Source organism: Melanerpes formicivorus, unplaced genomic scaffold (genome assembly GCF_026170545.1).
Source record: "Melanerpes formicivorus ecotype bairdi unplaced genomic scaffold, bMelFor1.0.p_v2 SCAF_81, whole genome shotgun sequence".
Lineage (NCBI taxonomy): Eukaryota > Metazoa > Chordata > Aves > Piciformes > Picidae > Melanerpes > Melanerpes formicivorus.
In genome coordinates, this window is record NW_027142433.1 from 960,764 (window position 1) to 987,249 (window position 26,486).

Genomic DNA, 26,486 nt, shown 5'->3' on the forward strand with positions numbered 1-26,486 from the left:
ACTCTCCACAGACAAAGCATTTCACAGAAGTCACATCCCAACTGCTCTTTCCACACATACCTGTGACTCCAGATGACCCCCACCGGCTCTGCATTCACCCCAAAGAGTGTATGGCAGCTACATCATTCCCACAAGAAGAGAGACATGCTTAAGGGAAGAGAGCTTACTTGTCCAGATTACCACCCACCGAGCGTTCGTGTGCCAGACTGCAACACTTCAGTAGGAAGTCTGGGCAAAAGCATTTCCAAACAATTGCTTTCCCATGGCCTGAATTACTCAGTAAAAAAAATCCCACATGAGGCTAAAAAACCCTTCTGATATGCAAAGACAATCAGTATTGCCCTGCCCCATGGACAGTGTGACAACTGATGGGGAAGAACAGGACGGGACGAAGGGGATGAGACCACCAGGGTCCCAAGCAGGTGACAGAGAGGTGCTTGTAGAGATGAGTGCCCTGGTGATTGGAGCCAGCTTGATGCTCAAAACCAATGCAGTCCATGAGCCAGAGTAAGCAATTCACCCCTGCTGTGGCTGAACTCAGGGCAGCTAGCAGCATCACTAAAGATGCAAACATAATTCATCCGGAGATTAAGCCAAAAAGGATGTGCAGAGCTGGAAAGAGCATCTCACAAGATGTGTTGGAACTAGAGGAGAAAAAGGAAGGCAAGGGACTATGTTTTAAGGGTAAAGCCTGAGAAGGAGACAGACATAGGTTCATCATGCACACCCTGAAGTGAATGGCAGCCTTTGGTGACACAAAGCCACACATTTGTAGAGGTCTGTGTTCAGGGAGCTTCACCTTGCCGGTGCCAATCTGCCTCACAATTCCTGCCTATTTGATTCTCTGTCTCTAGTTAGGTTCCAAAGAAGTCTGTCACTTCTAGCCTTCTTCCCTTCCTACATGATGACACTCAGATACTAACATCCCAGCAGAGCTTCTTGCCTTGCTGAGCTTTCTCCCCTCCTCCACACAGAAACAGAGAGAACTTCTGGGAGGAGGGCAGGCAGGCCTCGAGTGACAGACTCCAAACCCAAGCACTTCAAATGAGCCTTGTTTACCTGGCAAGCAGTTGCACTCGAAGCTGAAGTCACTGGTTTGGTGACAAGTGCCTCCGTTCATGCAGGGTGAGGGGGAGCAGGGCACATAGACGCTCTCACAGCGCTGCCCTGTGTAGCCTGGCTTGCACTGGCACCGGTAGGAGCCGGGCAGATTAACGCAGGTGCCACCGTGCTGGCAAAGCCCTCCTGTGGCACATTCATTCACATCTATCTCACACTTCTGGCCCGTGTAGCCAGGCAGGCAGATGCAGGAGAACTTATTGCCAGATACAGTACATGTGCTGCCATTGGCACAAGGCTGAGACGTACAGGCATCGATCCACTGGCAATCCTTTCCTGTAGGACCAAGACAGAGCACTCCATCAACACAAAGTTATTGGCATGCAAAACAGGATTTCTTTTTGTTTTCATGCTACCTTAAAACAACTGGGGTACTAAATCTTAAAGTTAGCACAGATTTCTGTCTGCATTTCACAGCATTAGATTTGAAGTGAGAGTCAATTTGTGGCTACAGCACAAAGCTGTTTTATTTACAGAGCAGTGGCAAGAAACACAACGTTGTGATTCATAAAGATTGGCCATGGCCTCAAATCATACTGCACAGTGACAGTCCCTCTTCTGTGACCCCTTCAAGAATGAAAGGGATCAGGCATTCAGTTAGAGTTTTCCCATAGAAAGACTGTGGTGGGCAAGCTTACTTTGTTTTGTTTTCTAGAGGGGTAGATTCTGAACTCGAAGTGGAAAAGCCACTCCAGAGCTGCTTCTGCAGTCAGTTTTCCCATGTGGACCACTCCACAAGATCTAAATGTCTTTCTGCTTACGTGTAAAGGGCAGGGAGTTTGATTCCCTACCCTTCTTTGCTTTTTTTGGTCATGAAGTCACTTAGGCTTCTTCTCATTTCCTGTGCTGGGGCTAGTAAATCTGCAAGCACGTTACGACCGCCCCGGAACATTCCGGGCTGAAGCACTGCCCAAGGAGGGCAGCCCGGAGGCACAGCAGCAGCCCACCTGTGTAACCCGGAGGGCAGACGCACTCGTAGGTCTCCTGGCTGTGGGGATAACAAGTGCCCCCGTTGAGGCACGGCTGGGACATGTAGCAGAGGTGTGACTCCGAGTACTGGCACTCCTCTCCCGTGAAGCCCGGAGCACACTTGCAGGTGGGCTTCCCGATCAGGGGCGCCGTCTCGCACGTGCCCCCGTTCTTACAGGTGCTGCTCTCACAGGGGTTTCTGTACTGACAGTAGTCTCCAAGAAAGCCTTCTCGACACCTGCAACACAGAGAAGTTACTTGCAGCACGGTCACCGCAGCTCTGCCGTCCTGGGAAGATACCAGGAACGAGCACCGAAAGCCTCGGAGCCTGCTGCAATCGATGGTGATGCCAGCAGACCCAAATGCTAACGTCACAGATGTAACAAGGGCCTTCCTCTGGGATTGTCCCAGATGAGGCCACAGACAGCTTCAGTTTAAATTGTGACATTCCCCATTTCAAAACAGATCAATACTGCAGAGTTCAGAGCTGCCCTTCCCTCCAAATCTCCAGTGAAAGGCCAAGTGTTAGAGGACTGCTGAGGAACGATCGATTCCTTGCACCTACTCCCATTCTAATAAGCATCCTCTGAAAGCAGAAAATCAGGTTTAGTAAGAGGCAGTATTCATTTCCCAACCCTTTATAACCCTTGTTACACACACAGCCTCTGAGGGGCTGGAGATCTGCGGCGGATCTTTCCCCACCGCGCTGCCGTGAGACAGGACTCTTCCCTTATCCTCTCCTTGATAAGTGCATCTGGGACAGTGACATGCTGAAGCCTGCGCTCAGCTAGCCACACCAGCACTGAAGTCAGGTCTCCCACGCCCCTGGCTCGCACCCTAAGGACAAGGTCATTGTTCCTCTGTCTCCCACAGAAGAACGAGTACACACACACTATCTGCAGCCAGGGCAGTATTTTAGACACAGATCTGCGACTGCAGAGTAATTGCAGTTATTTCTGTCTAACCTAAACTTATGTCAATACACTCTGACTACACTTGTCAGCTGCAATCCATCTTTTAACTGGCCTTTGTACCACAAACTTTCCATTTAGCTTCCAGCAGTGCAGGGCCCAGGCGAGCAAGCCTGCAGACCCCACCTCCCTGTCACCCACGCCTCCATTTGCTTCTTTCAGGGAGCAGAAAGCTGCAGAAGGGGATGCTGGATAAAACCCACACTTCACACACAGGACTGCTCCCTTGCAGGTTTTTCTGTGGTCCTTAGCTCTATGCTTGCATGGGTAAGCAACCCAGAAAACACACACAGCTTGAGAGAGCACATCCTGCGCTCCAACAAAACGCAGAGGTGAACCTCAGACAGATGTTTTGCTCCAGAAGAGGATTAATTACATCTATGAATTACCCAAACCCCAAAGGGAGGAGATTCAGACTGCAGGAAACACACAAAGCCTTTAGTTAGCCTGCCCCAGAAGGTAAGAATGAGAGTAAAGAGAAGGCCTTCTCCTTCAGCACTTAGAAGTGGATGCTGGACTGAAAAAAACCAAACAACCCACAGCAAAAGAATGACAACAAACATCCAAACACACACGGAACAGACAAAAGAACACACGCCCCAGCTAGCTGGATGGGCCTTAAAGTGCAGTCTAAAACTCAAACAACAGGCTTGAAGCTGTGTTCTGAAGAGACTACCACAGGGATCTCCCTTTGTTTCAATGCTATTCAACACTTCCAGCAAGGAACAACAACAGAACACATCAATGCCAGTCAACGGTGCAGGTGAGGGGATGAGAAGCTCTTGATGGAGGACAGGAACACAAGCTGCCTAACAATGAAGTCAGCACACAGAGCCCACTTTAGCCTTGTGCTGGAAACAAAACAGATACAGCATCCTCCCCAAAAACAGGGGCTGATCCAGGAGAGACAAACTTGTTCTGGGGGTTCCTAACAGTCTGCTGAGTGTGAATTCAGGATTCTTCAGAAGTGCAAAGAGCAAACATCAAGCAGGAGTACATGAGATCATGGTCCACCTCATACTTCCATGGCACAACCACTACACCATTCTGGTGTCTGCTCTTGAAGAGGGAAGAGCTGAAGTCAGTTCAAAGTAGTCAACAGCAATGATTAGTAGAAGAAAAGCTCAGGTGGCTCAGGATTTATCAGGGGAAAATGAAGGCAACAGTTAATCAGAAGCTGCAAGGCATCCATAAAAACTCAGATTTAACAACAATTCCCAGTCTAGAAGGTAGAGGGACGACAGAGCTGAGCAGTTAAAAGCACAAGCAAGATACAGGCTGTGTCTCAGCAGTGGAGAGAAGCAACTAGAACAAGGCATTGAAGGTTGGGGTGGAACTTCTCCATCGCTCCCCCAGGATTGGCTGTTCCAGAAGGAGCAGGCACGCTAGTTCAAACACAGCTATTCAGGGATGTTATTATCCCAGTTATGCAAGAGGTCATTACTAGATGACCACAACTGTTTTTTCTCATGTTAAACTTTATGAACTAGCTTTAGCCACACATCTAAAGCAGGGAAGTCACATCACAGAGGTGTGTAATTGTGATTTACCATACCCCACACCCAAATTAGGCTCCTTCCACTGTACCTTAAGACTTTCAACTTGGTGCCCAAGAACAGACATGAAAGAAGAGTTTTTGCAGGGCAAGGCAGGATTAATAAAGCTACAGAAAACAAATCCTGAGACAGTACCCTTTGCAGAATATCCTCTGTCTCCTGTGCCGTCCTCGGCATAGCAGCTGACGGCTGTCAGTCAGCACAAGCTGCTGCCACGCCATCTGAGAGGCAACCTTCGGTATTCCAGCCCTAAGCCATGGCAGCTCTATAGGCTTCCTTTAGCATCCCAAATCCCTCCTCAATGGGAGCTAGAAACCAGTCCCAACGCCAGCAGGCTACAGCCCAGCTTTGTAGGAGCTCGGTCACACAGGAATCTGGCACCCAGCAAAGACAGCTGTGCCAGAGGCTGCAGGACTGCCTGACTCCCACGGCACTCAAGCCTGCACACGGTGCACTGGCCAGCTCTGCTCTCAGATCCTCTGGGTAAGTACAGTTAAATCATTTTTATGCACATCTATATGCAGCTGATGAATGTGCAGAGTCCAACTGAACTTCAGAAAGCTTACACGGTTTCATTGCATGGATTTCCTTTGGTCCCACCACCACCAGCAGCATGGATGGGGGGGTTTGGACAGCTCAGCAGCACACCAACCCCTCAGCCCAACAACAGCAGGCACAGGCCATGTGCTTGTAGCTCTTTTTATCACAAAGGGAAGAGCAACAAACAGGAACTTAACAGAACCCCACCGAGGACACCTCATCAGGCAAAACAGAAGTCCTCCAACGCCACCTGCCACTCCAGAAAATGCAACACAAACCAAAACACATCCAGAAGAGAGGTCCTAAAGTGTTGTTTCACTGAAAGGCTGTAAACCAAACCAGAAAGTCTAGAGGAACCTCTCCTGTTTTGTCCACAAGCAGATAAACCACCGCAGTTAGCCCTCCCTCACACCTCCACGCTCAGGGATGCTGGAAGGTGCACTGAACTGCTGCCCCTAGGGCAGGGGGGGAGGGACCCTCAACATTGGCTTACACTATTGCTGCTATGATTTGAAAGAAAAGTCAAGGCTTGTGCTCCAAGATGACACTCAACCATCACCCACAAACAGCCCAGCATTTGGCACACAAATGTTCTGGTACAAAGCTGCAGAGCGTTCCAAGACCAGGCTTGTCCTGGTATCTTTAGAGGCTAATCAGGAAAACAGGAGGGAGCGCTCCAGCAGGGAAGAGCTAAAGCTCTTTTAACTTTAGCTCTTTCTACTTGGAAAGAGAAAGCCTCACAGCATGCCAGAGGGAAGATGTCTGTCTGTGGAAAGATGGTAGGTGAGGTATACATGGCCCCTGAACCCACCACTTGGTTCTCCTCCCGGAGGAGCGCTCGGGCACACACTTGTGCAATCTTCCCCTCCAGCAAAGCTCAGTGCAAGCCTTTTTGAATGTTAAAGAACAAAAAGCACCCCCAACATTAATCTACAGCCCAGATTTTCGACCCTGGCTCCTGTCCTCAACATTTTAAGGCACAAACACCAGCAATTTAGCTCTAAATGCTGGTGTAGACAAACTGCAAACATTTGCCCCCGATTCATGTTGGGCACCACATTGTGTGGCTAAAAATAGCTCTGAAAGGGCAGGGTCTGAGTCCAAACTGCTTTAAAGGAGATGATTATCCTCAACTGCAAGCCCAGCTTCCCACCACCCCTGCTCTGCTCTCATCCCAACCATTCTTCTTAGGAGAGGGAGGGAAAGAAAGCAAAACCCAGAAAAAAGCCACTTGTCTCCAGAGCAGCTTAAGCCCAGCAGCCTGTGGCAGCTCCAAGTGACATGCTCAGAACAGGAAACCCAATCTTTTCCAAATAAAAGCCACTGCTGCTCCTCAGTTTCCCATCCAGCCTTCAGCAAGGGGAAGATGCAGTTTGTTCTGGCACTTTCTGGAAGCAGATGAAGTGTCTTAACCTACTTCCACAGGAATTCAATCTTTTAAGAACAGATTTCACATACAACCTAATTCAAATCATGAATTCTGAAAGCAAGAGAGTTTGAAATGGGAAAATGTCCTGTGGGCTGCATCAGCTATGCAGCTGCTTCTAATTAAAGCTTCTCCTTTACTCTCTCTGGGCTGCTTTCCAGCACAAATACTTTAGTCAGAGCTCAGCCCTTTTTTCACCCCCCCCCCCCCGCTCCTTTTCAGCTCCAGACTGCATTTGCCTCAGCTCAGGCTCTCAGGGAGCTGAGCAAGAGACACAAGAACAAAATGAAGGTATTTATCCCAAGTTGAATCACCCACAAATCCACAGCACTGCACTCACTCTCACAACGCTACAAAGCAAAGCAGGACGCTCAGAAGCTGCAGTTTGGGCTCTTCTGCCCTAAAACTACCTTGAAGTTACCGCCCAACACTTAGTTCTCTCTCTCTTTCAAAGACTCCTGGAAAGTATGTCTGGTGTGCTGGAAAAACCTCCTCATCTGCCACACTCTGTTTGCTTGGGCACATTCTAGAACAGCTTCTTCAAATGCACCTTCCAGGCTGCTTCACCCAGGCTTCCAGATGTTTGATTTTCATGGGAGTTTCAGCTTGGAGCCCGGTGATATCATCTGGAGATGCACAGAAGGAAGCAGATGGTTTTCATTTCAAATGTGAAGGGAAGAATTTCCTAGTAGTCTTGCTTCTCTCTCCCCCCTCCCAACACTCCCTTCTCTTTGATTGGAAGATGCTTTAACAGAGAGAGAAGGGAGGGGGGGAAAAGCAGCCTGACTAATGTGAGAAGGGTCTCAGCTATTTGCTACAGATTTTAACCAGACCTCCCTCTGACTCCCGGGCTCTGACTCCCACACCTACAGCACCTCGCAGGAGGGAGAACAGGATTCTCTGGTTAGCCTTACAAAGGCTCCTTCCCACGTCTGCAGGCTGCCGTGCCTGCGTCACACCGGGAGCGCAAGCCCTGGGAGGGGGCAGGCTCCCCGGAGCGCCTCTCGAGCGGCGCTCAGCCATTGTCCCTGCCCCGCGCCGCAGCGCCCTGCTGCGCCCCCAGGCTCCTGCCCTACACCCAGCCCCCTGCCCCACACCCAGCGCCCTGCCGCACCCCCAGGCTCCTGCCCTACACCCAGCGCCCTGCTGCACCCCCAGGCTCCTGCCCTACACCCAGCGCCCTGCTGCACCCCCAGGCTCCTGCCCTACACCCAGCCCCCTGCCCTACACCCAGCCCCCTGCCCTACACCCAGCCCCCTGCCCTACACCCAGCCCCCTGCCGCACCCGCAGGCTCCTGCCCTACACCCAGCCCCCTGCCCTACACCCAGCCCCCTGCCCCACCCCCAGCCGCAGCCAGGCTCCAGCCGCGCTGCTTCTGGCCACCGCAGCTCCTAACAGCTTTTGTTCTGCACAGGTAAATCGCAGCAGGCAGCTCTGACTGACTCCCATCGCCATGCTGTTCCCACATGGGAAGCTCACAGCACGTTTGCTCTCCCCTCTCCCCTGGTCTCCAGGGGCTCCAGCTTCTGAGAGGAGACAGAAGGAAACAGGAAAGGGCAGCTCATTCTCAGAAAGGGACAGCTCTCCAACTTCTGCATTTAGCCTCTTCTGGAAAACTCTCAGACCTCATCCTGCTACAAGGTCTCCTATGGGTATTCCCCATTCACTGCTCTAGGAGTGATGAGTCTCTGGAGGTCCTGAGAGGATATCTGCTGCAGCCTTAGAAGCAGTCCTGCAGTCTCGGATCTTGCCTTCAGCCCCAAAAGTCCTCCTAAATCAGAGCTCAAATTTGTTTATGAAGATCTAGATGGAAAGAAAGGTAGGTTAAAAATCTGGCAAGGGGCTTGGAGTCAGTGTGAGCAGAAGTCCCTTACTGCCCTGGGGTTGCTGCCTTGAGTTCAGCATGCTTTGAGGTCCTTTTGTGCACACACCATGCAATATCAAACCAACAGACTTCTGCACACAGTGAGGGGAAAGAAGCAAAAAGGCAGCACTGCTCACTGGAGCAGCACAGAAGCACACAGAGCTGCACCAAACTGACAGCTTTGGGCATGAGAGGATGTCCTGGAGGAAGCTGCCCAGCTTCAGCAGCCTCCACCTCTGAGAGCACAGCAAGCCAGGGCTGCCCCTGGCCTTTGGGGCTCTATTTTTTCTATTTATTTCTCTTTTTTTAACCATCAGGGCCTGACAAAAGACACTGCAGTTAAAGCAGGACTTTGGTTTAGAGGGAGGCACAGATATCCCTTTTTGGCACACAATGTGCAACAGTCTTAAGGTCAGAAAACACAACCTTAAAAACCTACACAGCATGAGAAGCAGCAAGGCCCAGGCTCCTCCCCAAACCTTGGGGCACCCCTGCTCCAGCTCCCTTCCTTCTCACTTCTGCTTCTCTCCCTGGCACAGGCTTCTTTCTGCTCCCTGTGACTGGGGCACAGGGAAGTCAGGAGAGGTCACAACTGCCAAACATGGGGCAAATTGTTAACATGTTCTCCACTGCAGGGCCCAAGCCCACACCAATCACAGAGGCACTGCCCAATCCTGCACCCCCAGCAGCAGGGCAGAGCACAGAGGCACTGCCCAATCCTGCACCCCCCAGCAGCAGGGCAGAGCACAGAGGCACTGCCCAATCCTGCACCCCCAGCAGCAGGGCAGAGCACAGAGGCACTGCCCAATCCTGCACCCCCCAGCAGCAGGGCAGAGCACAGAGGCACTGCCCAATCCTGCACCCCCAGCAGCAGGGCAGGCACGTGCACAACACACCAGGTAGCACTGCCAAAGATCTCTGCTCTGCCTGTCCTTGAGGCAGCTCCAGTCCCCAGAGCTTCCCAGCCTGCTGCAGCTTCAGAGCTACTGCGAGTTACCAGTGCTGTTCCCCAGACTCTTCCTATTTCTGCCTCCCCTGTCATCCAGCAGCAGGGAGATGAGAGAGGGTTTTCCTGTGATGTTCACAATTAGCATTAAGCAACAGGCAACTGTTATCCTACTTTTCTGCTGGGGATGAGTGTGCCAGGAGGCTCCTTCATGCTTAACATCAGCGTGCAAAAACCTGCCTGGAGATCCTCTGGGGCGGGGGGAGCCTCCTGAACAACATCAAACACAACACCACAATGCAGCACAGCGCCAAGCCCCATACTCAAACTGTCTTTTGTCAAAGCAGGACCCAGAAAGCTTGAGCTGACAGGTCTCCTTCACACTGCTGCTGCAAACATGGCTGGATTCCTTGGAAGTAGGTCCACACCATCACCCCTCCAGTCACTGGATGGGTGCAGAGAGCCTCTCAGACAAGAGTAACCACATCTGACCTTGCAAGCAGCAAGCACAGGAATGTGTCATTTTCTACCTACAAAAATCAAGGTCAGAGAAGGTCAGCAGCTCTATCAAACAGTGCCACCAGACGACAGCCCTGGGCCAGCAGCGTCACCAGGGGAACAGAGCTACTTAAAGGGCACTCACAAGAGCAATCTGATAAAGCTCCAGCCCTGATTTCCTTGCAGGCTCACGATGGTGGTTCCCGTAACAGAAGCCAGGGGCACCACAGTGAAGTTTTCTCAGCAGAAAACTCACTTTCTCTTTGAGGGGAGCAGATGCCACAGGATTTTCTGACCAAGCACATTGGTTCAGCCCTAAGCTATCACTTGCTGCTTGGCCAAATGTCTAGGCTAGATGTTCTCATCAGTGCTTATCCATCACCTATGGTTGATGCAGGCTGTCCCTTCAGCTGTTTGCTTGCTGCTTACAGACAGCAAGGTTAGCTGGACGGACTGACCACACTCCAGAACAGATAACTTGGCCAAGAGGAGGTACAGAAAGAGGAAGAGAACCTATTAGAACAACTTATTGCCCAGTAGAGGAAGTACTGCAGCAAACCTGAGGGGGGAAAAAAAAAGTGGAAGGGGTGGAGATGCAGCTAATCAGTGAGGGATCCTGCAAGGCTAGAAACCAAGCCACTTGGTTCAGTTTCCTGACCAAAACATTGCTACTCTTGCAGCCACCAAAAGTCACAAAGTCATTGAGGTTGCTACAGCAGACAAAGTTCCCCTATTCAGAGTTCCTCATAGTGCAGGAAAGAAAAAAAACCCCAAAGTGAAAACCAAAACAGGATGCTAAGAATCAGCTTGCTGAAGGTGAAGTCTCCACCACTGAGGGTTTGGGTTGTTCTTTTGCTCTTTTGGCCTCCCTTTCTGCACAAAGAGGAGTTCTGGAGCCAGAAGCAGGAAGCAGAGAGGTACTAATCTCTGCACAAAGGCCTCTAAGAGCCTTCACAAGCACTTCAACGCCTCAAAGGCACCTGGCTATTACTTGCAGGAGAGGCTGGCTTAAGACCTGCAAGAAGGCTCTGCACAAGAAGGAAGAAAGCAATATTAGAACTACACATAACTCTGTGTGCTGAGGAAAACAAGTGTCAAGAGTGATCAAAGCTGTGACTGTAATGAAGGGAAGTGTGTCAAGACCTGGACTGTACCACAAATACTTAACAAAAGTTAATCAGAGGAAGCAACTAAACTTATTTTACTTTACAGCCTGAGACGTGGTTAAGAGGAACATGGAAGCTGAAGAAAGCATCCTTAGAGGGGTACAAGTGGCACCAGTATCAATACCATTCCTGTTCATTACCCTCACCATGACCTACATACTTTGGCTCCAGACTAATGTGCTTAAGCACATGTCACAAAGACCTACTAATGTCACACAATTCCTTGCTTCGGTCTCAAAAGCCAAGTGAAAAGCAGGAATAGTTCCAGCTTTCTTTTCAGGAGGGCTGTTAGTTTCTGTTGGCAGCAACAGAAAGCTGTGGGAAGGAACAGACTAGGGAGCAGCAATAGTTAAACTGTGAAAAACACACCACAGGGGACAGCAAGTTTCCTATTTGCCTCTCTGTGGCCTCTCTGCACCTCAGGTATTGATTTGAAATTGAGAGGAACCTGAAGTTAGATTAGGATTTCCCCTTGGAGCGCCACAGGTGCCCTTCCAGCGTATCAAATTCTATGTCCACACTACAGACTCCACCAAAGCCCCTGCTGAGAGCTTCCCAGACAGCAACCAAGGGAAAGCACCACTGGAGAGGGGAGTCACCGCTCAGCAAAATCAACGCCGCCATAGAGACAAATCAAGTGTCCTTAGGGGATTTTGTTTGCTTGCTTTTGCAGCTCTCATCTATCTCTTGCCCCCCAGCATGTGGAAAGGAACTGGCAGACATCAGAGCACACCACACTTCTGGGACACCTCATGAAAATCTCCAAACTGAGGGCTGAAGCTCTACAAAGTGAGGCAAGCTCCAAGATGGAGAGCAAGTTCCAAATTCCCTTGTGGGTCTGGAAGCAAGGTACAGACCTTGCCTCTACAATCACTTTGGCCTCGCTTCCTAACCCAGTGCAAAGAGAACAAACCTGACAGGATTTGAACCCAAAACCTGAAGAAGAATTCCAGATGGTTTACATCACCAAAAGCTAGAGTGCAACATCTAACACATTACCAAGAAACACCAACGGGGGGAGGACCATTACACTGAGTGCGCCTGATCAGAGAGCAGTGAAGGGGAAGAGGACCTGGGCGTCCTGGTGGGTGGAAGGTTGACCACGAGCCAGCAGTGTGCTCTGGTGGCCAAGGCCAATGCCATCCTGGGGTGGATTAGAAGGGCTGTGGTCAGTAGGTCAAGAGAGGTTCTCCTCCCCCTCTACTCTGCCCTGCTAAGGCTGCATCTGGAATATTGTGTCCAGTTCTGAGCCACTCAGGTCAAGAAGGACCTCAGAGAACTGCTTGAGAGTTCAGTGCAGAGCCACAACAGTGATGAAGGCAGTGGAAGATCTTCCTTATGATGAGAGACTGAGAGAGCTGAGGGCTCTTCATCTTGGAGAGGAGGAGCCTGAGGGTGACCTCATTCATGGTGATAAAGCTGTGCAGGGTGAGTGCCCAGAGGCTGAAGCCCAATGCCAGCACAAGGGGCAGTGGTGGAAGCTGAGGCAGAGGAAGTGCCATGGGAACAGGAGGAAGAATTATTTCCCTGTGAGGGTGGCAGAACACTGAAACAGGCTGGCCAGGGGGGCTGTGGAGTCTCCCTCTCAGGAGACATTCAAAACCCACCTGGATGTGTTCCTGTGTGAGCTGCTCTGGGTGCCCCTGCTCTGGCAGGGTTGAATGGGATGAGCTTTCGAGGTCCCATCCAGACCCTACCATACTGTGATTCTGTGGAGAAAATCTTAATCATTCACATTCCCTTTCTGCCTGAGACCTTGAACAAAGGAAAACTGGTAACCACGTTGTGAGAAAAAGGAAACCAACTTACTTGCAATAGCCTGTACCATTCTGATACGGAATGCACTTCCCCTCATTAACACAGGGCTTGGACTCATCCATACACTGCAAAGCTGAAAGAAAAGCAAACAACACTCAGATCAGTAGCTGTACATGTCAAGTCAGATCTTCATTAGCATATTCTGGGGAATAAAAATCCTCTAGTAAAAAATGTGTGTGTGACTGGAACAAAGGCACTATCACCCAGCTTCATCTCTGGCAGCAGCAAAAGAAGCAGACTGCAAGAAGCATCCAATACAGATTTCTTCATGAGGCAGCTAAATGCTTCCAGAAGTTCTTTCAGGTAGGTTTTCAAAGCAAAGCAGACAGTCATTTCAGCAAGCTCCACAGATATTCATGTCAGCACTCGCATATTTGGGGTTAAAGTGTCACCAATTACTACTTTCTGATGAAAATTCTGTACTGAAAGTCTGCAGCAAGAGGCAACCACTCCTCAGCCTTCTTTCACAATACTCTCTCTCCATTTTTCCCCCTTCTTTTTCAGTACCTGTAGGGACACTTGGCCCTGGAGCAGGGGCCTCTCTATTTCCTAAGCTCCCCTGCTGGACTTTTCTAGCAAGCCACAATGTGCTGCCACATCATTACAGCTGTGGCACTCTGATTTCAGTCAGGGCTGGTTTTTGGAGTCTCCCTGTAGGTGAAAACATCAGAGGGGTACAAACCTCCAGCAGAGTGTGGTGTCTTTAAGGAGGAGACACTCTGCAGCCCAAACCTGGCACTTTCAGTACTGTGCTGTTAAAAAGGTGTAACACAGTTTGGGGCTGGTCAGTTTTTACCCAGGCCTGCTGGAAGCTCTAGTGAGGGATGTGATATAAACAGGGCAGCTCCAGCTCTGGCAAGCGTCCCTCTCCAAGTGGGGACCTGAAGCAGCAGGCTGTGGCTATTTGAGAAGTGACCAGAACCATAGAAACATAGAATTGTTAGGGTTGGAAGGGACCCCCAAGGATCACCCAGCTGCACCCCCCCTGCCACAGCCAGGGACACCTCACACTACAGCAGGTTGCTCACAGCCACATCCAGCCCAGCCTTAAAACCCTCCAGAGATGAAGCTTCCACCACCTCCCTGGGCAACCTGGGTAATATCCAACCACCTCAGCTGCCCATTTATGTTCCAGCTGCAGATTGCCTTCTCTCTTTTTTTTGTGAGGAGAGTGCTCCTTTCCTCCTTTTCAATACAAACTCAGCAAGGGCCACCAGGCAGAACCGGTCTGACCCACCAGCACCAACGTCTGTACTCTGGTGACTAAGGAATGGGGCCCAGGGGAGTCAATGCCCCAGTCCCACTGCAGCTCTCCCTGCAACTGGCCCAAATCCAGGCCAAAAATCAGACAACTTGGAACAGACTGCAGTCACTGCTACCCAAGGCTGGGAGTGTTATTTCCCAATAACCCTGGGGCACGTAAGCAGGTCACACACACTACCAGGTACTACAGGAACCCCAAGCATGAAATGCTCCTACAGAGAACACAGCTGAACTCAGCCCAGTTGCCCGGGAACAGGGTCAGTGTTTCCCACCAGACGAGTATGCCTGTTTCTGTCAGCCTGCTGCCTGAAAAAGGGGCACTTGGATGGTGCTGCTTCTGTAGAGCTCTCAGGAAATGAACAAAATTCCACTCTGAGCCCCCTCCAGATAACCCTGAGGTCAGGGTTACCAAGCGACGGAAATATTAGCAGGGACTTCTGCAGGGCGCTCCCCCCGCAGCAGCCACACCACTCTCACTGATTTGCACCTGTCTGGCAATTTTTACCCCATTTCACAGCAACATCCACCCAGGCTCTGACTCCAAGCCTCATCTGCTTCTGTCTGACACGCCAGCAGACTGTTTGTGGCAGAAGCTTAGCTCCAGCTAGCGCAGCTCAGTTTCGCTGTCTTCGTGAGAAACTGCAGCAGGACGTGGAATGAGCTGCACCTCTCTGCCCACCTCTGCTGCTGCAGGGGAATGGGGGAAGGTTAAAACGAGCCCCACCACATTTCAGAGAGCTGGGAGGGGAAGCAGACTGGGTATTCTCATCTCACTACCTTGAATCCTCATTCCTTTCACACCAATCAAGCCACTGAAGCAAATACTCCGAGGATTATTCCTTTTGTGCCCGTGCTTTCAAACACAGCTCTGTAATCTCTTCGAGTTCCCTGCATCCCCAGTGAAAACCGAGCAGCCAGTTGATTTTGTAACCCACATGGTAAAAGCTTAACTAGGACTTGGCCAAAACCACCTCCCCAGCACAGCTGTGGGGAAGGGAACACGCAGGGGACAGCTTCTGGGGTCGCAGGAAGGATCCCAATCAGCGATTGCTGTTGAGCCGGTGAGGCCAGACACAGACACAGCAGAGAGGCTTTAGCAAAGTAATGATTAATTTTCTCCTGGGTTTTGACTAATTATTCCTGCCTTGAACTGCTGTTTAGCAGGTCATTAAACTACTACCAGTCCTTAGAATTCTTTAAGGGAGACAAACGGTGAATGGGGTAATGCGGGCAGCTAAACACATACTTGGCTTTAATGTAGTGGTTTAGAAGTGAAAGAAGTTAGGGAAACAAAAGCCAAGAGACTCTTTAGTGCTTTTTCAGCTTAAAGCTAAAATAAGCTGAACAGAACTAAACTGAAAGGCATCCAAAGCTTCAGTGCATGTAAATGTAACCATAGTCTGTATTAAAATCTGTATTAAACTGTAACGTGGCCGCTTCCATTCACACAAGAACCCCCCAGGGAAATCAGAGAGGAGAGTTCTCCCAGGGAAGTGACCATTCCCCTGCACCAAGCACTGTCTCCCTGCACTTCATGACGTCTCCAACAATTTCACAACCCATACCAGATCCAAGGCATTTCAACACCACTTGCTCCAAAAGCTGCTCCTCTGCCATGCTGTGTTCAAGAGCTCAACAGTACCAGAACCTTCACCTTCTGCCTCAGCCAGCACAAGAAGCTCTGTTTTGCTGCATCCATCAGATTAACTGGAAAGGCTCTGGTGTGCCCAGCATGAGAGCAGGCAGCCTGGTCTGGAGAAGACAGAGCCCCCTCCCTGGCAGCTGCTCACAGGCAACAGCAGCAAGCTGTCAAGGCTTTGAGTCCAACAGGCTGCTTTCAGCAGTTTGCTGCCACGCTTAAAAACACAGAAATGGAGAATTCTTTGTTGGTTTTTTGGACTTGCTCTAGCTTGCCAAAAATTACCAAGGCTATCACGAGCTGAGTGAGCCCAGACCAAGCACAGGCAGCCACGTTTCAAGCCCTGGCAGTCCCGGCCCAGCAGAGAGCTCGCTCCGGTATGGCAGCAGGTCTTCACCAAGATGTCCCATGGATTTACCAGCCCTTTGGGGCATGTGAGAGGAGTACTGGGAAGACACACCATGCTTAAGACTGGCTTCTTAGCTAGTGTGCAGGCCCCCACTTTGTGAAAGAAGTGCCCAATTTCTAGCACACACTGTAACCCAGTGTGAAATGCTCCCAGGACAAGGGCTCCAAGCCTGTGTGGGATGAACCTTATCAGCTACACTCCCCAGTCTGGAGTCGACACAAACCCTAGCACACACCTGCACTTCAACGTCAGGTCAGAATTTGGCTTTAACTAGCCTACCAGGACTATTTTCCAAGGCCAGAGGGAATAACAACAAACAGGTAGCCCCCGCTGTAAACCAAGCGCAAGCAGAAAGCATCGCTACCAGCCGCAGCATCGGAAGCGCTGTGATTCTCAGCCCCCGAACCCACCAAAGCTCACACATCACTGCAGTGCAGTCTCACCCAGATTTAGTCTTTTGGGCTAAAGAGACAGTCAAAGCAAATCTGGGGTGAAGAGAAAAGAAGTGTTTCTGCCTCGTTGTTCCTTAGGGTGCCAAGACGACCTGGAAGTTCCCCATTTGGTTCCCACACTTCATCTGCCCGCTCTAAGTTCAGCTACTTTCTGGCTAGAGAATTAAGAGAGATAGTTAAGGGTTAAGATCAGAAGCTGTAAGGGCCAGAGTTCAGCTTTTAGGAGAGAAGACTGCTATAGGAAACCAGAGCCATAACCAGAGAGACTCTGGAAGGGCTCTGTGGTAAACACTAAGAGCAGAGCGATGCCAATAAGCTCCTCAGCCACCAGCTCAGAAAAAGACAGGCAGAAATAAAAATGCAAAGTACCAAAACAATGCTGTGAGGAGGAGATGTTATGAAGCTGGTTTCCTGTAGCTTTGTGGTTGATTATCCTGCATCTGAGAAGGTACAGGCTCCGACCAAAGGTCTTGTTTTAAGCAAGAGGAGAAGCAATATTCCGTCAGAGAACACAGCTGAGCTGCTGGTCCAGCTTTGCTCTTCGGAGGACACTACACAGGGGTCTCCCTCCTCCTTCTGCCCACACATTCTCCATTAAGCTCACAGAAACTGAGTGTCTTTTAAGAACCTGGACCTCTGTCATAGTTGGTTGACAACCAGTCCATAGGTTCAACAGCTCACTTGTGGGAGAGGCTGGAGAACACAGGGAAAGCTACTTGAACAGAGAGGAAAAGTCAGGCTAAAAGTATATTAAAGACTAGAAAGAAACCTGAAGGACAAATGGGTTTCCCTAACCTTTATGTAGGCAGGGGATCTTGTGTCCCAACTGACACTCAGGAGAAAGAGTCTCTCGTTCCGACTGGGTTACCCCTCGCGTGTGACAAGAAAGGAGGCAACGGGACTCCAAGCCCTCAAACAGCAGCAACAGGGGATGCAGGGGGAATGCCCACACAAGATCAGTAGCATGGTCAGAACCACCAGCTACAAATCAAGGGTCCTCAGATCCCAAAGGAGCAAAACCAGCTCCTGATTCCCTTCAGGAAAAACAGAGCAAGAAAGCAGAAGCTGAGAGAAAACACTGAAACACCAAGTGCAGCTCTGGAGGACGATCAACACGTCTTCAGCGTGGAGGAGAGGGACACAAATCCTTGCACAGCTGCAACTCACACCACATAACCAGCTGCTGGGAAAGCTGGTGAGGAAAAGCAGCACTGCACACAGGGAGAGAGCACCCAAAGATAACCAAATTTTGGAGGAAAACCACAAGGGAGCGATAACTAATTACACTATTCACTAACCTCAACAGATTACACTTCCAGGGAGATTACATTCCAGGGGAAGCCCACAAGTAAATAAAAGGGGAGGAAAAAAGCTACTTCCACATTTTCAGCCTTTTCTTCAGGACAGCCTGCCCCATGGCAGCCATGTGGCGAGGGGAGGAAGCAAAAACCCTCTCTGTGAAACCAGGATAAAGCCTCACGTCCAGCACAGATTCTGGGGAGTTCAAAACAAGCTGACCAGTTTGCACTCCACAGAGGGCAGCAGTTAAGGAGAAAGCTTAGACAAGGCCTGGAAACAGTCTGCAGAGTAAAAATGCTTTAATTGGACTGTGAGGGCACCTCCACTGTTTTTACACACAACAGCCTGAAATCAATTGGATAACACAAGACTCATCAACCGAGAGGCTAAGCGGAGCTCAGAGGAGCACAAGGGCATTCAGCCAACGTCCTGTACCTTTGGAATGAGAAAATCCCAAGGCCTAAACCAGTCTCCTTCCCTACCTTCCCTAGACAAGTGGGGAAAACAAAAGAAAATGCAAAAGAGTGTGTTTCAGCAGAAACAAGCCTGTACAAAGACAGCTTGCTGCAGAAATCCACCAGGCTGGGGTTGGGTTTTTTAATGTAGTCAGATTTGTTGCTGGCACTCTCAGATTAAATTCTCAGACAACAAAAAGGAAAACAAAACCCAAAAGAGAGGCATGCCCTGTCATCAGACCTGTGCCCCAAACAGCCAGGAACTGGCCCAAACTACTCATTGGCCCTCCCAGGAACAATGCTGGGAACCGCTGGGCCAAGTCACAGGTAGAGTTGAAGCCTTTCTGTCCCCAGGGCCTTAGGCCTAGGAAGCTGCTGGTGGACTGCAGCTCCCAGCAGATGCAGCTCCAGTTTGTGACACTGCTCCTGCTCCACTCCACCCCGAGAAGCTCGAGTTTAATACGGAGTCGGGGATGAACTCATCCTAGTTTGAAAGTCTGCCAGCCACCATATTCTCCGTTCCCTTGCACAGCTACTGTTCCCTGCCTGCCCCTATTTTCAGCCTTCCTAACAAAGCCAAAGGCTTGACACCCAGAATGGAAACATAAAGCACTGATTAAAGGCAGAAACAAGGAAAAAAAGTTTTCAGGGGGAAAAAAAAAACAGCAGTGAAGGCAGTGAGAGAGCTGCAGAGGTGCTGGCGTTGCCATGGCGCTGCGGCAGGCGGGAGGCAGGCTCAGGTCTCCTGCAAAGCCTGCCCTCACCCCGCAGCACTAACCCTTGACTAAGGCGAGGGCTGAGGCTGGCTGCCGCAGCGCTCCCGGGTGATGTCAGAGAGGAGCTGAGGGCTTGCTGCTCGGAACAAACAGCAGGCGCCCCTGCCATTTGCAGAGACAAAGCTCTTTTTTCATCCTCCCAGCAGCCTAAAAAAAGGACATGTGCCCTAGGAACAGACTATTTTCTAAACACAACGGATGGTTATTTCTGCAGCTCTCAGATGACCGTGCTGAGGAGGATACCAGCACTGCTCCTCCCAGGCCAGGCACTGACCACCCCTGGCTTCTGTTGGCAAGATGGCTTTGGAGGGAACGCACAGAAACCAAGGCTAGCACCACGAAAGGACTTTTTGAACACTCAGGGAAGCTCTTCTTGCCCCAACAGGGATGGCGCTTCCCCAGCATGGCCCAAGGGCAGGGTGAGAATAACGACCACTCCCCCTTGGCTTGGCAGTCCTTAGCCAGCAGTACAAACTCAAAGGATAAAAAGGTGTATCTGGAGTTACAAACGGTGGTCGTGTGCTTTTGCTCTCAAACCAGATTCCCTAGCCCAGGAACAAACAGCCTGGCAGGGGCCTCTTGCTGCTGCTCTTTCACCTACTGCTTACTCGGGGTTCAAACCCCAGACACTGGTCTCCTCTGTGTGTCTGATAACGGGAGAAGCTGCAGGACCAGAGCATGCCGAAGAGAAACACTGACTTCCTGCAGCAGCAGGAAGATACCTAAAATGAGGGAGGCTGACAAAACCCCAACCCACCCACTGTCTGATCGTGGAATGCTGAACGCCAGCAGAGGCGCAAGTCCTCCTTTCCCAAGGATGCAAGTCCTGAGAACGCCAGAGAGAGGATCTTCACGTATTCCTAATCTGACTAAGTGGTGCCCTGGAGGAAGTGATGCGAGTTAGCCAGATTCCCATCACACTCCCTTTTTGAAAGTCTAAAGCAGCATCTTTGATAAGAACTAATTCGATAGCAACACCTTCGAGAGATCAAGTCCAACTTGCTCTTCTGTAGGCAAATCCCTACCAGGCAGGCCGGCATCCTCAGCGCCCTCTCAACTCTTCACAAGCTCCCCTCTGTGAGTACTGAAGATCTCGACCTGCCGCCCTGGCTTCAACACGTACTGCAACCTGTTGGAGACACAGGCTGACAGCCAAGGGAACCTGGTCGCAGCGGGCTCGGCGGAAGCCAGGCGCTAGTAATGGCAGGGGGCGATCAGGGTGGGCTTTAGCAGCCAGCGCCGCCCGATCAGAGGAGCGAATCGTCCCGAGCAATTATCACCGAAAGCGCAGGTGTTGCCGCCCCACCCCGGCTTACTGCAACTTCAATGCAGCCTTCTGCAAAGCTGCACAACGGCTCAACTGGAAAAGCAAGTTGCTGCACCGCTGGGCTCGCATGATGAGGCAGCGCTGAGCAGTCCAAACCATAGCGCTCCGTGCATCAAGCAGCCTCCTGTTTATTGACCAAGAGGGCTGACATCAGGTACCTGCCCTTTCTTGCACAACAGCATCAAGACAGTTGAATATGCACCTGAAAAATACCCTTTCGGTGACTTCATCCTTCCCATTAATTCAAGCCACAGTTCCCGCTCCCAAGAAGCAGATGCAGGTCAGTATCTCATGAACAGGAGTCACTTTCAGCCTGGATTTGTCACTTCTGACAACCAGCCTTTGTTTAGCACTGGGAAGAGATTTCACCCACAGTGCCAAAAGCTGCAGCATGGGAGGACTTCAACCAGCCCAGCAGGTATCCGCACCCCACCAAGGGACAAGTGATATCATAGCTACTTCTCTCCACCCTGTCAGGGCCAGAACTGGTAGGGCTGGCAAAAAGCTGGGAAGTTGATGGTTTGGAGGTCCAGTTTAGCTCTGTGGACATGACACTGAGCCTTTTGGGGGAAAAACAACACAACAGGGTTTTTTTTTGCCTTTTTATGGGCTGCTGTAAGGCATTTCCAGAAATAACAGTCCTACAACGCACCACACCTCTGCCCACCAAGAAAACACACTGCTGAATCTGCCAGCCACCTGCCCCTGGCAGGCCCTTCGTTTTCTCACAGTCCCTGTTGAGCAAACCTGAGCACAACACATTCAGGGAATCGCTGTTTGGGGTTTTCCCCCCCACTTCAGCCACTTTCTTGCAGCAGATTGATAAAACTCAGTAAGCCAGATCTCAGAAGGGGGTCACCGGGCACACAACAACAATGGTTCTCCCTGAAGGAAAATAACAATCATTTCAAAGTCAAAACAGAGATATTGATTAACTCAACCACTCTGTCTCCAAGAGAGTAGTGGTCAAAACTCTGCAGACAACAGGTCCCACTCCTAGCCCGTATCAAAGAATGAAACTGCCCAAATTATCAGTGTGTCACTCGGTCACAAACCAAACTTCCACGGCCACTTTCTCCTACGGCTGCACTCCTCACAAGGCACTTGAAGAGCGACCCAGCCTCTCGGGAGCCAAAAAGGAAGAAAGAACGAGAAGCCACATCAGTAATCACCGACTGCTGCTCCTCGACAGCTTCAACGTGCAGCAGGGCTGCACATGCTTTGCTCTGAGAGCAGGACTGGTGCTGGGAGAGGCATGAAATCCATCAGAACCCATGAGCGTAGGGCTATGGATCGCGTTCTCCAGCCCTTCTGTAAAGCATACTGCAAATGCCAACACACAACGGGGAAGAGCGATGAAAAGCAGCAGCCTCTTCAGACGTGCACACATGGCTTCATCGCGCCCGTCCCGACTAACAGGCAGAGGAGGAGACGCAGAAATCCTGCCCGTGTGTAGGTATGTCCTGAGCACGGAGCCCGGGAACACCACCACGCACGGCCCTTTCGGGCCAGGGGGAGCAGCAAAGCCGTTCTCTCCCGTGTTTGGAAACCAAACCCCCTCAAGCACTCCAAGCCAGCTTTGCAATCGCGCATGTATCACTGCCACGCACTGCCAGCGACGGACGGCTTCCAGCGCCCTTTTCCGTTACGTGTGAGCTCCCACGGGGAAGCAGCTCCCACGGGGAAGCAGCTCCCACGGCAGGCACGGCAGCCCCCGGGGAGGGGCACGGCAGCTCCCATAGGGGAGCAGCCCCCACGGGAGGCACCGCCGCCCCCTGCAAGGGGGAGGGCACAGGAGCCCCCACGGGGAAGCAGCTCGCACGGGAGGCACAGAAGCCGCCCCACAGAGGACGGCGCAGCAGCTCCCACGGGGGAGGGCACGGCAGCCCTCGACGCTACCCCGTCCGGAGCTGGCCGCCCTGCGGGGAGCCCCCGGGGAGCCCCCCCTCGGCTGGCGGAGCCCCGGCCGTGCCCCACACCGCGGCTGGCAGGTGAGCCGGCTCCGGGGGGCAGTCCCGCTCCGGGGGGGCAGGCAGTCCCGCTCCGGGGGCGCGGGCAGTCCCGCTCCGGGGGGGCAGGCAGTCCCGCTCCGGGGGGGCAGTCCCGCTCCGGGGGGCAGTCCCGCTCCGCACAAAGCGGCGGCGGCGGCGCGGGGCCAGCCCCACGCCTTGACACCCCAACGCCCCCCCCCCAGCCCCGACGCGGGTCTCCATCATCCGACCCGACCGAGGGAGGACGGAGAGCGCACTGGCGCCGGCCCGGCCGCGGCTGAATCGGCGCCGGGAGCGGGGCCGGCTCGCTCCGAGCAAGAGGCGGCTCCGGGCAGCCCCTCAGCCCCCCGCCTACCGCCTCAACCCCACGGGCTCCTCAGCCGCCCCACCGCCACTCACCGGCCGCGGGCTCGGCGCGGCTGAGCACGGTCAGCACCAGACCGAGGACTGCGGCGAGCGCTGGCCCCGCTCCGCGGGCCATGGCCACGGCCGCTCCCGCCGCCGCCACCGGCACGACGCGAGGCGAGGCGGAAGGATCTGCCAGCCGCCGATGGCGCCCGCGGCCGCCCCGCGCGGAGGGACACGGCGAGACGCACCGCCCCCGCTTCCTCCGCCGCGCCGCGCCGCTCGCCCCGCCCTGCCCCGCCGGGATGCCGCCAGGGGGCGCCCGCCGGGGCACGGCGGGGCGGGGCCGGGAGGGGACCGCGGGGGTGGGAGAGGCGCCGGGGGCGGGGGCTGGCGGTGGGGGGCGGGGCCGATGGGGGTGGGAGTGGGGATGGATGGCAGCAGCAATGAAGATGGATGGTGGTGGGGATGGAGGGCAGTGGGGATGGGGAGCAAATGGCAACAGGAATGGAGGGCGAGGGAAGCAGGACACACTGTCATGCCCCGGCGGGGTGGTGGCAGCGGTGGCAGACGCCTGCGGGCGAGGGCAGCAGGGTACTGCACATGCCGCGGTGGCTGGGGGGCTGCCCTGCCCTCTGCTCGGACATGGGGTGCAGGCATAGATGTGGGGTGCAGGCAGCTGTCGAGCAGGGGCGATGGAGCATTGCCCAAGGGCAGGCGCTAGTGGGAAGGGAAACCGAAAGCAGCATCCACCTCTGGGGGTGCACTCCGGTGGAGCAGGCAAACCAGCTCACTGCCCCACGGCTCAGCCCCACAGCTACTCATGCTGCAAAAGCCCAGGAGAAAACCTGCGTTCCTGTGGAAGAGGGCTCGGGAGGGCAACAGCTGAATTCAACCTCAAGAGCCGTCCCGGTCCTCAGCCATCATTTAAAGTGTTAAAAATCCTTCTGCCCTGGCTCCAGCTCCGCGGACTGAGAGCCCTTTGTGTGTGGTGCTGACACGGCAGACTGGCCGGTGAAGGCAGGATTGTGTCGGGTTCGGGGGAGCCAGGGGGCAATGAATAAACCTCACTGTTTTCCCCCTGTAATTCATCAGACCCTGGAGCTCCTCCCAAGCTTGGAGCTGGATGGATGGTCGATGAGTTTTCCAAGGTATACAGATACAACTTGGGTGATGAATTCCCCACTGTCCCCCACTGCTCTCGGAGCTCTCCATTGCCACTCCAAAACCTGCTCACAGGCAGAGGGATGGTGCCTCACAGCCAATGGCTGTCCCATGGAGCAGCCCCCGACACACCTCCCCACAGCCCCTGACCTGGTGGAGGAGGACAGACACCCATCAAATCCAAAACTCTTCAAGTGTACAATTAAGGGCAGTGGTGACCAGAACTTCAGTTAAAATAAGCTGAGGAGGGACAGACAGGAGTGTGATTGGAGCAGGGAACACCTGGGGAAGGTGTCCTGAACACAGCTAATTCAGGAGGAATTCTGCTGTTCCACCTAAAGGTGCCCTTTTCAGCTCCCCTCCGTGCTGAACACTGCTCATGACTCCTTATTGCTGACCTCAAAGCAGCCAGTCCTGCACTGCATGCTTTTTGCTTGACCTGAGCACCAGCTACCAACCCCAGTGCAGGGACAGCATCAGTGGCCACCCCAGCACAGCTCTTGGAACCCACCGTGAGGGCAACAAGGTCCAGCTAACACATGAGACTCAGTAGTGGCATCTACCTTGGGTGAGGGAAGGTGTCACTTTACTCCCATGTGCCTGGGGAACCTGCTGGCTGCTCCCATCTCTCCATGCTGAGCTTGCTCTCAGTGCTGCCTGCATGGGAGAGCGTCCCACAGCAGCTCCATCAGACAGAGAGAAGGGCCAGGGGCAGGTTCTCTACATGGTAGAGGCTGGACCTGGATGAGCAGTGTGGGTTTTGCAGCTGGATAGGAGAGGGTCACATCGCTCATGGCTGCCCTGGCCAGGCAGGTTTGTCTGTGCCAGGAGGGAACATGCAGGGTAGAGTGGGAAGGGGATGGGGCAGGCACCCCACTGTGTCCCCATGCCAAAACTCCTCAGTGAGGTCCTGTCATCCCTGTGGGTTTGTCATTAAACAATAAGCTCTTTGCAGAGGAGTTAAAAACGTTTCAGCACAGCTTCATCTTATGCACCCTGCTGTAGTCCCACGAACACCACCCTGTGCAAACTGCCAAAGGTTCACCACAGACCTCCTGCCGGCAGCAGGGACCTGGCCCTCCAGCCCTGCTGCAGGCCTTCTCAGTCCCAGTTTCTCACCCAGGGATAACTGGCAGCCAGCACTGCAACAGGAGAACTCTGCCAAGATTCTTCCATGGTTTCCACCTGTTTTCCACTGTGCCTTGCCCCATTTTGCTCATGGACCTTCTCACCCAGGTGCAGAAGCTGAGCCCTGCTTGCCTGGGGTGGCTAGAGGGGGTGGCTAGGGGGGGTTGGCATAGTGGTGAGGGGAAGCGGGCAGGGTGGTGGGCACGGTGGCAAGGGAGGATGGGCAGGGTGGCAGGCAGAGTGCCGGGGCCTGGCAGAGGACTGGATGCGATGCCAGCTGAGGGATTAGGAGGGCTGAACAAACTCCATATCCGCAGAGTCGCTAGTTAAACGGCTCCGGCAATTAGGGAAATCCTGGCACTTTGGCGGACAAAGGCAGAGGGATCAAGCCCTCTCTGCCGCTGCAGTCAGGAGTCTCACCCCTGTCCTGGTTTAGCCTGGGGTAGAGCTAATTTTTCCCTCTTTTCCCCCTTAGTAGCTCATTTCCCAGCGGCTGGAACAGAGTTGTGTTTTGGACTCGGCATGAGACAAGTGCTGATAATATACTGATGTTTCTTTGTCGTTGCTAAGGAATCAAGGACTTTTCTGTTTCCCATGCTCTGCTAACGAAGTGCACAGAAGCTGGAGGGGAGCATGGCCAGGACAATCGTCCTGAGCTAGCCAGAGAGATATTCCATAACCCAGGACATCGTGGCCCACATACGAACTGGGGGAAGGGGCAGACCACTGCTTGGGCAGCAGGCGGGGGATGGTGGGCAGCTGCACGGTGCACCTCTTGCCTTTCCCTGGGCTTTATTTCTCCATCTACTTTACTGGTTTGTATTTTAATGTATGTATTTTATTACGTGTCTTAATATTGTTAATTGCTGTCCATTACAACCACTGTTGTCAGCGTCATATCTGTATTACATTTCCCATCAGTTTAGTTACCAAACTGTTTTTATCTCAGCCCATGAGTTTTCTTCATTCCAGTTCCCCTCCCCATCCCACTGGGGGCAGGGAGGAGCAAGCGAGAGGCTGTGTGGTGTCTTGTTGCTGCCTAGAGTTGAACCACAGCCCTGCAATGATTTTGGCTGCCTGCTCCACAAAGCGCTCATTTTGATCTCAGCATGTGCAGACCACCCCCAGCCCCGGCGCTCTTCAGGTTTCCTGCCGCTCTGCTTCAAAGGCGACGCCGTGTGCCAGCCCTCGGGCGGGCGGCGGCGCCGGGAATGTCACCCGTGGTGTCAGGGGCCAGGTGCCCTCCTCCAGAAGCCCCCCGCCCCCGGGTGATGCTGAGCGGCTGAGCTCTGCAGACAGTGTGGGGGGCAGTGAAATGGGGTGAAGACCACCCAGCCCCTGCCTAGGTTCAGGAAGCTGGGGGG

General features: G+C 52.8%; 1 protein-coding gene across 3 annotated transcripts in view; it reads right to left on the bottom strand.

Annotated features, from left to right (window-relative positions):
• The window catches only part of NOTCH2 (notch receptor 2), a 95,546-nt gene extending 72,497 nt beyond the window's left edge, over positions 1–23,049 (bottom strand). For 2 of the 3 annotated variants that reach the window (XR_010990605.1, XM_068164506.1), the window contains exons 1-4: positions 22,885–23,049; positions 12,866–12,947; positions 2,067–2,326; positions 1,060–1,395 (exon numbers count right to left, since the gene is read on the bottom strand). Coding sequence is in view for 2 of the 3 variants with exons in the window: in XM_068164506.1 (XP_068020607.1) it covers positions 1,060–1,395; positions 2,067–2,326; positions 12,866–12,947; positions 22,885–22,966 (760 nt within the window). In the remaining variant the exon portion in view is untranslated. Of the gene's footprint in view, positions 1–1,059; positions 1,396–2,066; positions 2,327–12,865; positions 12,948–17,006; positions 17,038–22,884 lie in introns of those variants that run through there. The other variant, XM_068164507.1, reaches the window with a different exon arrangement.
• Positions 23,050–26,486: the final 3,437 nt, after the last annotated feature.